This window comes from Tursiops truncatus, chromosome 3, assembly GCF_011762595.2.
Source record: "Tursiops truncatus isolate mTurTru1 chromosome 3, mTurTru1.mat.Y, whole genome shotgun sequence".
Taxonomy (NCBI): domain Eukaryota; kingdom Metazoa; phylum Chordata; class Mammalia; order Artiodactyla; family Delphinidae; genus Tursiops; species Tursiops truncatus.
In genome coordinates, this window is record NC_047036.1 from 169,971,728 (window position 1) to 169,985,512 (window position 13,785).

General features: G+C 60.0%; 2 protein-coding genes across 4 annotated transcripts in view; one reads left to right on the plus strand and one right to left on the minus strand.

Annotated features, from left to right (window-relative positions):
• Positions 1-2,485: 2,485 nt before the first annotated feature.
• Positions 2,486-4,326, minus strand: LINGO3 (leucine rich repeat and Ig domain containing 3). Its single transcript, XM_033854864.2, has one exon. The coding sequence runs from the start codon at positions 4,324-4,326 to the stop codon at positions 2,548-2,550; it is 1,779 nt and encodes a 592-aa protein (XP_033710755.1). The 3' UTR covers positions 2,486-2,547.
• Positions 2,536-13,785, plus strand: part of SPPL2B (signal peptide peptidase like 2B) — a 44,211-nt gene continuing 32,961 nt past the window's right edge. The window contains exons 1-3 of one of the 3 annotated variants that reach the window (XM_073803509.1): positions 2,536-3,954; positions 5,546-6,205; positions 8,178-8,423. The gene's annotated coding sequence lies outside the window, so the exon portion shown is untranslated. Of the gene's footprint in view, positions 3,955-5,545; positions 6,206-8,177; positions 8,424-13,785 lie in introns of those variants that run through there. The other 2 variants (XM_073803510.1, XM_073803511.1) reach the window with 2 other exon arrangements.

The following is a 13,785-nucleotide window of genomic DNA, read 5'->3' on the forward strand; positions in this document are numbered from 1 at the left end:
GCTGGGAACAGCACGGGCACTCCTGAAGTGTGACCTCTAACCTTATCACACGGGTCATTCTCCACAAATGCCCTATGACTCAGGGTCAGCTTTGGTGCTGAAGCCAGGCCTCTCCCTCAGGGACCCCCAGCAGCCCCTACTTTCTGCCCCCATGCTTCCCATGAGAATTTTAAAAAACCCTGAAGTTTGTTATTAAATTGGTTTCATTTTTATTGGATTCCAACCAGATACAGCCGGGTAGGGGTGGGGGACAGGGGCTAAGGGTCTTGGTTGATGTTGGGACAGGGGGTGGGCAGAGGGGACTGGGAGATCTCAATATGCTGACATTCTATAAGTCCTAACACTGCTGAGAACATACTCCCTCCTGTCTTGATGATGTTAAAGGCACTTGGATGTCGTTTTGAGGGGCCCTCGGTGTTGTCGTGGCAACCAAGGTCAGGAGGATGCTAAGGGAACAAAACTAGTCCACTCTGTTCGACTCTGTGTAGGGCTGCTGGACACCCCATTCGGCCCTCACTCACTTCCTGCCATGAATGGGGTTGGGTGGGGTCCCCACCCTGGCTGGCTGTGGTCAGCAGCCTGCCACACAGCCCTGTTGGCCCATGTGCACGCTCTGGAAGCGGGATCAGGGCCTCCCGATGCTTCCAGCCCAGGGAGAACGGCCAGTGGCCCCTTCCACCTTCTGGCTGAATCCTTTGTGCAAAACTTCCAGGAGGGACAGCTTTCTCTCTGGCTCATCTCAGAAAGATCTGGAGGGATCCAGAATCCAAGTCAATCACCAAGCTTGTCCACGGGCCTGGCCTCTACGTATGTAGCAATAGGTTTGACCGTCAGACCCATTTTATAGACGTGGACACCAACGGTCCAGGTGGTCCTCAGTTGCCAACAAAGATTACACAGCTCCGAGGGCACAGAGCTGGCTTTGAACCTTCTTACAAGGTCCTTGAGAATACTGTCTAACCTCCCTTCTGCCCAGGGCCTGGCCACACAAAATTTCCTGTGCCCCTTCCCCCAAGTGATGCCCTAACTGTTGTCTGGCCGAGGTAGAGAGTCGGGGCAAGGACCAGGCTGGGTGAGGCAGGGTCATGTATGGTCCCTGTCTGGTATCGGAATACTTCTGCAAAACCTCAGCTCCTGCTTGCATACCCCCAGTGACTGGGAACTCACTATCTGTAGAGCAACAGGGCAGTGACCTTGGGGAAGCTCTTCTTTCACCTGAGCTACAGTCTTCCTGTGACCCTCTCTACTCTTTGGCCCAAGATCTGCCCCAACATTGCAGAGACCAAGGTGCCTCTGTCACCTTCTCCCAACGACCCAGGTCCAGGCCTCCCTGTAGCTTGAACCTTTGTTCTGGCCTTTCTCCCCGTCGCTGCCCCTTCCATGCCCATAACAGGGACCCTGAGAACCGTCCACGCTCTGGTCTCCTTCCTGAGGTGAGCAATGGGCCACGGGGCTGGGCAGGGGTGCTGCAGACTCGGGATTGAAGGGCACTCCAACTGGTCTGCTGGAGAGGGACACCTGGAAGCCATGCTCCTGGGCCAGGGGCCAGGACGGCTGTCCCTCCTGGGCGGTGAGAGCAAGGAAGCAGGTGGCAGCTGTGAGGGATGGTGGGAGGAACCAGGGGAATGGCTTCTCCTAGCGGGCAGCCCACCCTGCTTGGCCAACAGGTCCTGGCGGGCGGGAGTCTGGGTGCAGGGGCATCTGGGCCAGCGGGTCAGGGACCATCCTGCATGCTGGACCACCTCAGGGTGAGCCTGACCTCCTCAGCGAGACCGTAGCGCAGCCCCTGAGATCTGCCCCAAGATGGCCAGCTGAGCGGGAGTTGGGTGTGAGCTGACTGTCTGGGTGTGAGCTGAAATTGTGTCCCAAGTGTGAGCTGCCTGGCCCAGGTGTGCGCTGGTCTCTCCCCAGAGCCCTACGTGCCCTTGGTGAGCTCTGGAGCTTGGGACACCTACTCAGTGTCAGCTGGGTGTGAGGTGTGTGTGTTCCACTCTGGAGCCGTGCGTCTGGTTGTATGTTCCGGGTGTGCATGTGTGCTCTGGTGTAGGGACGGGGGCGGTGTGTGTGTGTGTGTGTGTGTGTGTGTGTGTGTGTGTGTGTGTGTGTGCAGGTGTGAACAGTGAGGGCTTTCACATGCCCCTGGTGACCTCCGTGGGGTTCCAGGTGTAGACCATCTCCACCAGGTGTAGACCATCTCCACCAGGTGTGAGCTGTTTACGTCCGGGACCCTGGGCCTCTGAGCACCCTCCGCCCCCTGCCCAGCTCAGCGACCACACGAGGGGCAGGAAGACAGCGTGAAACCCTAAGAAAACGCTTGAGAAACTCTGCAAAAGATGCATCCTGATGAAAAAACAGTCCTGTGGTTGGGTCTCTACAAAAAAAGGGGAAGTTGTGCCAGGAGCCGGCTTGCGGCCGCCCCCTACGGGAAATGCATAGGTGGTAGTCAGATGGGCCAGCCAGGGGCTGGCGTGGATTTGGGCGGAGACGGAGACGCGGCCTCTGGCGCAGGCGCAGCGGCGGGGGCCGCGGGAGGTGGGCCGGGGCCTCTCAGATCATCTTCATGTTGAACTTGCGGGCGCCCCCCTGGCCGGCAGCCGCGGCGGGCCCGTCCACCTTGCGGAAAGAGTACTCCACCGAGAAGTTGTTCTTGTGCTGCCCGCGGCCGCGGCTCCACACGAAGAGCAGCAGGAAGCAGAAGAGGACGACGCCTAGGAAGGTGATGCAGCCCATGGCGGTAGACACCAGGATAGTGGTGAGGTCCAGAGGAAAGCGCACGGCCGCCTGCGTGTCGTTGCGGCCCTCGCCCGGGGTCCGGTTGGTGGCTGGCTCGGGCTGCACGCTCAGCGTGGCGAAGTAGGTGTCGTTGCCGCCCGCGTTGCTGGCCACGCACGTGTAGGTGCCGCTGTCCCCTGGCCGCGCGTCCCGGATCTGAAGCGTGCCGCCCGGCAGCACGCGCGCCCGGCCGGCGCTGGCGGCGGTCACCGCGCGGTGGCGCGGCGTCACCCAGGCCACGGTGGGCGCCGGCTCGCCCTCGGCGCGGCACTGGAAGCGCACGTCGTCGCCCGCGGCCGCCGTGACATGCTGCAGCCGCCGCTCGCGGATCTTGGGCTTGCGGCACACGAAGTACTCGAAGAGCACCGAGTCCGGCAGGTTGCGCAGCGCGTCGCCGCGGACCTCGGCTGGGGTGGCGCAGGCCGGCAGGCGGCCGTCGAAATTGAGGGTCTTGCGGCGCTGCACGATCCAGAGCAGGCGACAGTCGCAGGCCAGCGGGTTCCCATCCACACGCAGCGTCTCCAGCGTGTTGACCGAGTGGAAAGTGCTCTCCTCCAGCGTGGACAGCAGGTTGTTAGAGAGGTTGAGCAGGCGGATCTGCCGCAGCCCCAGGAAGGCCTGCGGCTCCACCACGGCCAGCAGGGCCCCAGCCAGGTGCAGCTCACGCAGGCGCACCAGGTCGCGGAAGGACCCTCGCGGCACCGTGCTGATGGGGTTGTGTGAGAGATTGAGGCAGGTGAGGTGGGCCTGGTGGCGCAGGGCGGCGGCCGGCACGGCGGTGATGTTGGTGTGCGTGACGGACAGCGAGGTCAGGTTGAGCCCCCTCAGGCTGCCGGCGGCCACCTCCTCCAGCAGGGGCCAGTTGTCGATCTCCAGGTGCAGCAGGCCCGGGAGCCGCTGGAAGTTCTGGTCCTCCAGGGCGGCGATGGCCAGGTGCCGCAGCCGCAGGGCGCCCAGGCCCCGCAGGTGGCCCAGCGACTCGCCCGACAGCGCCGTCAGGTTGCAGCGCTCCAGGGTCAGCTCCTCAAGCGCCAGCAGCCCCGCGAAGGCCCGGCGCGAGATGAACACCAGGTCGTTGTCGCCCATCTCCAGCCGGCGGAGGCTGCGCAGGTCCTGGAAGGTGTAGTCCAGGAGGATGACCAGCTTGTTCTCGCTCAGGTCCAGCAGCGTGAGGTTGTCCAGGTGCGTGAAGACGCCGGGCGGGATGAGCTTCAGCAGGTTGCCGCGGAGGCGCAGCTCTCGCAAGCGCGGCAGGTTGGCGAAGGCGCCGGGCTCCACGTGTGCGATCACGTTCTCGCTCAGGTCCAGCTCCTCCAGGAGCGGCAGGGCGGCCAGGTCGCCCGGGTTCAGGCAGCGGATGCGGTTGCGGCTGAGCTCTAGCAGGCGCGTCTCGGCCGGGATGCCGTCGGGCACCGCGGTCAGCCGGCGCCGGGGACAGGCTACCGCGCGCATCTGCACTGTACACTCGCAGCGGGCCGGGCAGCCCCCAGCGGGGGGCGGGGCCGCGGGCAGGAGCAGAAACTGCAGGCTCAGGACACACAGCCAGCAGGTCATGGTGCGGAGCCTGGGCCTAGGGCCGCGCCACCATCCTCGTGGGCACCTGAGGGCGGGGGCAGCGTTAGCACCCGTATCCCGCCATCCCGCCATCCCGCCACCCCGGCCCGTCCCATCCCATCCTAGTAGCTAGCTCAGGAAGCGATTATCCACCGTGGGACCCGGGATCCCCCTCTGGGGTGTCTACCCAAGGGCTGGGTAAGGAAGCAGTGTGGATGGATAATCAGGGTCCATGGAGGGGGTGACTTCAGACCAGGACAGGTGACATTTGAGCTGAGACCCTGGGCTGGGTTGAACTGTGTTCCCCCAAAAGAAACGTTCAAGTCCTAACCCTGGTACGTGGGAAGGGGGCCTCGTTTAGAAATAGGGTCTTTGCAGATGTGGTGAGTTGAGACAAGGTTATATTGGATTAGGGTGGCCCTGAATCCAATGACTGATGTCCTTATAATAAGAGGGAAGTTTGGACTCACACATAGATGCACACAGAGGGCAAAAGGCCGCGTGAAGGTAGAGACAGAGGTTGGAGGGATGTGCCTACAAGCCAAGGATGGCAGGGGCCCCCAGAAGTCGGGAGGGGCAGGAAGGACCCTCCCTTGGAGACTTCAGAGGGAGCATGGCCTGAGACCCCTGGATTTCAGACTTCTGGCCTCCAGAACTGGGAGAGCCTAGATTTCTGTTGTTTTCAGCCACTCAGTCTGTGGTACTTTGTGTTTGGCAACAGGAAGCTAATACAGACCCAAAGAATGACCAGGAAAGGGCCCATGGGTGTTGCAGAAAGAGGGTTCCAGGCTGGGGGAAGAGCCAGTGCAAAGGTCCTGAGGCTGAAGGAGTGGCTGGTGAGGCTAGGAGTACAATGAATGGGGGTGGGGAGTGGGAGATGCACTGGAGGGTTCACGGAGGCTGGATGATGTGGCTGGGGAGGCCCGGAGGGACAGATGCCAACACGCCTGGGCCTTTGCACCTGCGCCTTCCGAGTTGCTCCATCTCTCCTGGCAGCCAGCTGGCCCTCCACCCCCTGTCCCCGCACTCTGCTGGGCTGCAGCCCGGATCCCGGGGCCAAGGTGGGTGGGGGTGGGGAGGGCATAAGCAGATGGCAGCCTGAGGGTGCTGCTCCGTTGGCCAGGCACCTATTTTCAGCATCTTAGCAGCTGAAGCCCCCAGGCATCCCCTGACCACCCCTGACACATGCTTACTGCCTGTTTCCTCACTGTTCCCGCAGGCCCGGCTCGGCAAAGACCCAGGCTGTAGATTCTCATCTGCTAAACAGCGGTGTGGCCAGCTCCAGCCTTCCTGGGCCCTTTCGGGAATTTTAAGTGAGCATTAACACACACAGAGCCCTGAGTAACTTAATGCCAGAGGTGAACCATACGTCACTGGGGGGAGAGTTTGTATTTTGCAGGGGTCATCAATTTAAGATGAGGTCATACTGGAGCAGGGTGGGCCCTGATCCAATGACTGGTGTCCTTATAAAAGGGGAAATTTTGATGCAGACACTCAGGGAAGGTGGCCACGTGACAACAAAGGCAGAGACTGGAGTGATGCATCTATAGGCCAAGGGACACCAAAGAGTGCCAGTAACCATCAGAACCTGGGAAAAGCAGGCAAGGATCCACGCCTAGAATCTCTGGAGGAAGCACAGCCCTGCTGACACCTTGATTTTGAACGTCTGGCCTCCAGAACAGAGAGAAGAACTTTCTGTTGTTTTAAGCCGCCATGTTTGTGGTATTTCATCGTGGCAGCTACGAGACCTAACGGAATATCCACGGATCCGTAAGAAAAACTCGCACGTGGGAGCAGGGTGAACAAGGAGGTTTGCTGCAGGGTCGTTCGGAACCGCAAAAACTGGGACTCACCTAGATATCCATCAATAGGGGATCAGGTAAATAAATTGTGGTCCGTGCCCGCTGTGGAACACAGGGAGACTTGTATGTACCAGTGAAGAAAGACAGTGATGTAGTTATATGGGGGGGGGGGGGTGAATAAAAATCCCCAAACTAACCTAAGTGTCCATCAATACGGGATTAGTTAAATAAACTGTGGTCTGTGCCTGCTGTGGAATCAAGGAGATCTGTATGTACTCAGTAGAAAAAGAGAGCTGAGATCTAGTTACATGGAGGAAAAATGAACTAACCTTAGCACCCATCAATAGGGGATCAAATAAGCCATAATCTATGGTTATTGTGGAAGGCTGGGAGATTCAGATGTACCCACAAGGAAAGCTGGCTGAGGTGTAGTTCCACAGGAGGCCAGGGGGAAGCAAGGTTGCCACACAATCACAAACAGGACAATCCTATTCGTGGCAAAATAAAACCAAACACCAAACTCAGTTCTTGATTTGGGCGGGCACATAAACACAAGCGCAGGTGCCCCTGAAACGCCTGGGAAGTCACACACGGTTCGGGACAGCACTGTGAGTGGCGGGAAGGGAGTTGCCGTAGTGGAGAGTGCGGTCCCATCATGAGGAAACCGAGGCGCCCCTGGCCTCCAGGAGGTCACAGGTCTTAGCTCCCTGTCCCCGGCTGGGAAACCTAGCAGGGAGGCAGAGGGAGGGAGTGAGAGGCATCTGGCTGTGCCTTCCCTCTGCAACTGTCCTTAATCCCGACCTGGGCATTGCAGGGAACATAATCCTTCCCTGAGGCAAACTTCTTCCCAGGCTCTTTTTCTAGGTCATTCCCTCCCGTGTGGTTGCCCTGGAGAGCATGTGGAGAGGCCGTGTCCCAGGAGGGGACATGACAGTCAGAATTGATGGTTCCCTGTTCAGCTGTCTCTTTTCTACGTTAAAGGGGCTCTGAGGTCACTCCCAGGTCGCCAGCCCAGCCCAGGCTGCTCCCTGTGGTCAAGGGATAACGGTCCCCCAGCCGGGGATGGGGCACAGCTCCTCAGCAGTCTGCTTTGGAGGAGCAAGGCCCTCCCTGGCTCTGCCCCAAGAAGGAAATAACTGGTATTGTTCAGCCCCCCAAACAGACTCCTTGTGGGGGCAGAGCTGCCTGCATTGTGCCTTCTGCAGGAGAGAATTTCATGCGCCCGGCCTCTCCTTGCCTTCCCCTCCTCCCTCTCTCCCCCTCGCTCTCTCTGCTCCAGCCCCACAGGCCTCCTCGCTGTTTCTCCAACATGCCTGCTATGGTCCTGCCCCAGGGCCTTTGCACGGGCTGTGCAAGACCCAGACCACTGTCCCTTCATGGCTCTCTCCCTGACTTTATTTGGGTCTCGACCCCAGTGTCACTTCCCTGGTGACTCTCTGCACTAAACTACCCCTCCCCTCCCCCCAGACTCTCTGAAATGCACCTTAAACCCTGTTCAAAGCTGGTCTTTATTCCTGGACTGGAAACATCATCTTCATCATTATCATCATCTTCATCAAAATGGCAAACTCTGGGGGCTTCCCTGGTGGCGCAGTGGTTGAGAGTCCGCCTGCCGATGCAGGGGACACGCGTTCGTGCCCCGGTCCGGGAAGATCCCACATGCCGCGGAGCGGCTGGGCCCGTGAGCCATGGCCGCTGAGCCTGCGCGTCCGGAGCCTGTGCTCCGCAACGGGAGAGGCCACGACAGTGAGAGGCCTGCGTACCGCAAAAAAAAAAAGGCAAACTCTGCTATAGGCTCTGCTCTGGGCCAGCCCTGGGCTAAGGCTCTACCTGGATCGGCCCATTTAGTTCCCACAACAACCTCACAGGGGTGGGTCATGCCCACTTTACAGATGGGAACACTGAGGCTCAAAGCAACATAAGTCACCCGCTCAGGTTCACACCGCACGTCAGAGGTGGCAGGGGATAGTCTCGGAGTGAGGTGGGGTGGGGCTACACCCTGTCACACTCGCTAATTTTTTTTTTTTTTTTTTTTTTTTTTTTTAACAGAGGCAGGAGAGGGTCCTGGCAGTTCATTCAGCTAGAATTCAAAATACGGCTCTGTTTTTGCTGGACCTGTTTTCATCGTCACCTGCAGAGATCCTGTAACAAACACTGGTCTCCTCTCATTCGTTGATTCCGTCCGTCAGTCAGTCAACAAACATCTACTGTGCCAGGCATTTTCCACGTGCTGAGGACACACAGTGCGTGAGACAAAGGGGTCAGCTTTCTTGGAGCCCACGGATAATAAAAGAGGTAAGTAAATACACTCTCTCCCACCTTAGGTGGCCATAAGTGGAGAGAAATAAATCCAGGAAAAGGGCGAAGGGGGTGTTGAGGGGATTGCAATGATCTAATTTGCCAAGGAAGGGACAAAGACTTAGGGAGGGAGAAAGGGAGCCAAGTGGGGCGGGGCGGGGCGGCAGGCAGCAGGACTGGGCCATTCAGCCACGGAGTCCAGGGTTGGGCACTGCAGAGAGAGGAAGGTGGACTTTTTACAAACTTAAATTTTTTTTTTTAAGTTGGAAAGAATTAAAAAAAAAATAGTTGTCACAGAACAGTATCGGGAAGGAAGTACTTAAGTGACAAGAGGCCAGCACGGCCAGGGCCCAGCCACTGTGACACAGTCGCAGAAAGGCCGGCAGAGACCTCGGTTCTGACGCGCTGTGTGACCTCTAATGAAAAGTGCGCCCTCTCTGAACCTCGCCTGTCAAAGGGAGCAAGTCCGGGGGCGCCCTCGGAGCACTCGCGCTGTAACTGCTCCCGGGATGAGAGGATAGCTGGTCCTTGGCGCCCAGCGGGGTCTGCTCCAGCTGTGACCCAGTTTGTGAGCTATAACCTCTCCCCCCAGCATGGGCCTATCATCTCTGTGTGGGGTGGTGGACTCGCAGCTGGGCTGGAGCTTGTGATGCCTCCCCCTCCACTGTGGAAAGGTCTGGTCTGGGCGAGGGAGCAGCGGGGACTTGACTCTGTCTCTAGCAACCCTGTTCATTCACTTACCTCGACGTTGGCTGGACTGGGAAGCGGGAGAGCTCGCGGGAGGGTGGTCTCGGTGGAGGGCTGGGTGCCCTGAGCAAGTGAGTCACCCTCTCTGGGCCTGTTTCCTCGCGTGGAGGCCTGGGCCTTGAGGTGGGGTTAGAAGGCCAGGATCCCAGGTCCCAATTAGGGTGGGGGTCTGGATTCCAGTCCTGCTTTTGCTGCTACGTTTTCAGGGCATCGGGTCCATTTCCTGAAAGGTGGTGAGAAGGCCAGCCGGCTGTGAACGGTGGTGGGAAGGGCAGGCGGGGGGTGGGAGGGACAGGTCTGGCAAAGGCCACTCAGGGGGCCGTGCTGGGTGGTAAAATGAGGCCATGTGGACAGGTCCGTGTTGATGCTACACCTTCTCTGCCCCTTCCCTCCTCCTTGAGGCAGGGGCCTCGGGGGAGGTGACACCCACAGGGCGGTCAAGGTCACCACCTGCCCTCCAGACACTCCTTTTACCCCCAGGGACCTGCCACCCTGTCCGCCCAGGACTAAATACCATCTGTTCACTGATGACTCCTGACCCTGTGTCTCTCCTGAGCTCCAGCCCTGGGGACCAGCCACATCCCGACATCACCCGGAGGCCCCGCAGTGTCCCGACGTCACCCGTCCCCTGGCAGCTCCTCATTCACACCCCCGACCAATCCATCACCAGGTGCTGTCAGCTCCACCTCCAAACATGTCCCAGATCCACCGTGCTCTGCATCTCTGCCACCGCCAGGCCACCACCAACCCACTCCAAACCCTCTTCCTGTCAGCATGGGCTCCAGCTCACCCCCCACCGTTCAACAGACACCCTGCTTTTTTCAGGACTCAGCGTCCCCACCTTCAGGATGCACTGGGGTTGTGTGAGGTCCCTCAGCATCGCTGACTTCCGGGGCTGGATCATTCTCTGTGGGAGGCCGTCCTGGGCCCTGGGGGGTGTGGAGAAGCATCCCTGATCCCCACCCCATCGACGCTAGGAGCCCCCCAGTCGTGACAACCACAGACGTTCCCAGACATCGCCCATGCCCCCTGGGGGGCGGGATCGCCCGGGTGAGACCCGCTGTCGGTCACAGAGGATGCTGGGCACAGAGCAGGCATCCAGTGGCTGCCCCAGGAGGAGACAGGCTGATCATCAGCCTGTGTTATAGATGGGGAAGCAGAGGCCCAGAGAGGGGAAGTGACTTGCCCAGGGCCACACAGCAGGTGAGAAGCAGATGTAAGACTTGAATCCAGGACTCCACACCCTGTCTTCCCACGGTTCTCCCAGGGTCAGGGCGGTGGGAGCCCATCCTCGTGGGACCCTGACTTCCACCAGCTCTGCAGACCCAGGAGCCTGCCCTGTGCCAGCCGGGCAGAACTGTGAGGCCCCGGGGCTGCCCTTGGCAGAGCGAGGCTCCCTCCCCCCATGCCATGGTCAGCGAGCACGCGGCTTGTGGCCAAGGGTGGAGGAGGCCCTGGGGGCCAGCCTGGCCCTTCCTGGGCTGCGGGTGCAGCCGTGTTGGGGCTGAGTCCCCATGTGACTGTTGATGTGGGAAAAACTGCTCGCCACGTGGACTGAGAGCTGTTCATGCCGAGTGTGCTGCAGACCAGACCCCCTGGACACCCAGGGCCACCCCCCCTCATTTTCCACACAGAGGAGCCAGAGCCTCGGGGCTGGTGCCCGAGAACCTTCCCATCTCTTCTCCCCAGCGAGGGGCAAATCCCACCGGGGCAGGGCTGCCCTGGCCACACTCCAGGACTCCCCCTCTCTCTCTGAACCCCCAGTGGGCCAAGCGTGGGTGCTGGGGGCTCAGCAGCACCGGGGCCTTCCTCGGGGCATTTTTTTCCCATTTCAAGTGGCCAGTGTTTATTTTTTTAGTACTTTCACATATATGTGCAGCCATCACCTCTAATTCCAGAACATTCCATCACCCGCAGAAGAAGCCCCGTCCCCACGAGCACTCACCCCCTACCCCCTGCCCCAGCCCCTGACAACCCACTCTCTGTGTCTGTGGATCTGCCTGTCCTGGACGTTTCCCATCCATGGAATCACACCCTGTGTGTCCTTCTGTGTCTGGCTTCTCTCACTGAGCATCGTGTCGGGTGGGCAAACAGGCAAGACGTGCAAACACATCCACAAAGTAGATCGTTTGGGAAAAGTGGGGGTCTGTTATCGGGTCTGATGCTTTGTCCAGCATGGCCGGGAAGGCCTGTCTGAGCTGAGTCATGAACGGCGGGCAGGAGCGAGCAGGTGGAAGGCCGGGAAATGGTGTTCTGGGTGGAGGGATCCACCGGGGCAAAGGCTCTGGGGTGGGAATAGGCTGGTGCTCGGAGGACAGAAAGGGGGGTTGCGGCTGGAGGCTCAGGGTGCGTCTGAGTTTGGATCTGGGGGGTCGGGGTTGGCAAGGGTGGAACCACGCAGGGCTCTGAACCCACAGTGAGGTGTTGGGACTTGATTCTGAGAGTGCGGGGGAGTCACGGGGGGATCTGGGGCAGGAGCAGGACGTATCTGAGCTGGAGTCTGAAGATGCGTCTGGCTGTGTGTGTTCTGGCCCTGTCACCCCACATCATCTGAGGCTGGAAACTTGTGTCTCCTGCCTGGACAGCACTGTCCCAAGGGTGGGGACCACGTTAGTCCTCTTTCTACCCCCCATCACCAACATGCACAGAGCTGGGTGCTCAGAGGGCCCAAGAATATCCAACGAGGGGCTTCCCTGGTGGCACAGTGGTTGGGAGTCCGCCTGCCGATGCGGGGGACACGGGTTCGTGCCCCGGTCCGGGAAGATCCCACATGCCGCGGAGCGGCTGGGCCCGTGAGCCATGGCCGCTGAGCCTGCGCGTCCAGAGCCTGTGCTCCGCGACGGGAGAGGCCGCAGCGGTGAGAGGCCCGCGTACCGCAAAAAAAAAAAAAAAAAATCCAACGAATGAAGCAGAGAATCAGCGAAATCCCGCGCCAGGACGAGCTCTTCGGGGTCCCCGTCGGAGCCCGCCCCCGACCGCCCGGGAAGAGACTTTTAAGGCCCTGAGCCGCAGCTTCCTCTTCTGCAAAAGGGACTCATGTGACTCACAGCCGCCTCCCGGGGCTGACGGAGTGGCAGGTGAGGAGTCAGAGAGAAGATACTTTATAACCTGGGCACCTTCAGAAAAGTCTCCACTGGGTGCCGGCTGGGGTCGGGCGCCCCGAGTCCTAGGCCTTGTTCTGCTCTCGGCCAAGTCCTCACCTCATCTGTTCATTCATTTATTCATTCATTCAACAAGTACTGAATGGGCACCTTCTGTGTGCCGGGCGCTGCTCTTTGAGGGAAACAGCAACATGGACTGAATCCCTGCCACTCATCCACGGGTGATAAACAGGAGGAGTAAAACAGAGGCCACGTGTGGACAGGGCTACGGAGAGAAAACGGGGCAGGTGGCGGTCTGTGGTCGGCAGAACAACGCCCCATCCAAAGATGCCCGCGCACGACCTGATGCCTGGAACCTGCGAGTGTTACTTCGTGTGGCAAAGGGGGATGAAATTAAGGATGCTGAACAGTTCACCCTGAGACCGGGAGGACCCTGGATTCCCCAGGGAGCCCACTGTCATCCCAGAGTCCTTATAAGAGGGAGGCGGGAGGGTCAGAGGCAGAGAGAGACGGGAGATGCCGCGCTGCTGGCTGTGAGGATGCAGGGGGGGCCGCGAGCCAGGGATGCGGCGCCTCTAGAAGCTGGAAAAGGTGGGAACCGATGCTGCCCTGGAGCCTCCGGAAGGACCAGCCCTGCCCACGCCTAGATTCAGTCCCGTGAGACCCCAGTCGGACTCCTGACCCCCAGGACTGTCAGAGAATCAATGTGTGTGGTTTCAGCACTAGGTTTGTGGTGATTTGTGGCAGCAACCTCAGGAGACTCACGCAGGGTCTTTGCAGATTTGAAGAGGAGGTGGGTGGAGGCCTCCCCAGAGCTGTGCGCTTGCTCTGCGGGCTGGAAGGTGGAGGGGGCCGAGCTCCCCTCAGGGTCTGCCATCAGCCTCAACTGCAGTGCAGGGACCTACCCTGGGGGAGGAGCCCGAAATCTGTCCGTCCAGGCAGGACCTGGGAAATGGAGACCCCTCCTCCGCTTCGCCCCAAGCTGTCCTTTACCCAAATTTACCAGGAAGTTCTTAAGCTGAGGGGGCTGGGGTTGCCAGGGCCCCTCCCCTGGAGCAGAGGCAGCCCAGCCCCGGGGGTCCTGGCCAGGTGACTAGCTTCCTCCTTCCCTCCTGGCCAGGGTCCCTCCCCCTCCCATCCCTTCTATCTTGAGCCAGCTTTTGCCCCCGACAGGCCACATGGGACTCATCCTCCCGACCCCTCTCGGGCTGGGGGATGCTGAACACGCCCTTGAGCAAGGCTGAGCCAGGCCCCTCCTGCAGGCAGCAGCTGAACCCACCAGGAGGGCAGGGGCGGGGGGAATAGATGGTTGCAGCCAGCCCCTCTGTCCCTGGGGCCACAACTGGGTCCAGAGGGAGCAAGGGCAGTGCGGCTGGCAGGTCCTCAAAGCGTTCCCTATTCCATCGGCTAGACCGACTCAGCGCCCGGCCCCCTGAGGCCTGCTTTTGGGGACGCACTGCCGACCCCTCAGGATTGGTGCATCCTCCGGCCTAGATCCGGGCCCTCCCGGG

Excerpts from the sequence above, each read along its gene's own strand:
- LINGO3 (XM_033854864.2), bottom strand. The coding sequence starts at position 4,326 with ATGACCTGCTGGCTGTGTGTCCTGAGCCTGCAGTTTCTGCTCCTGCCC.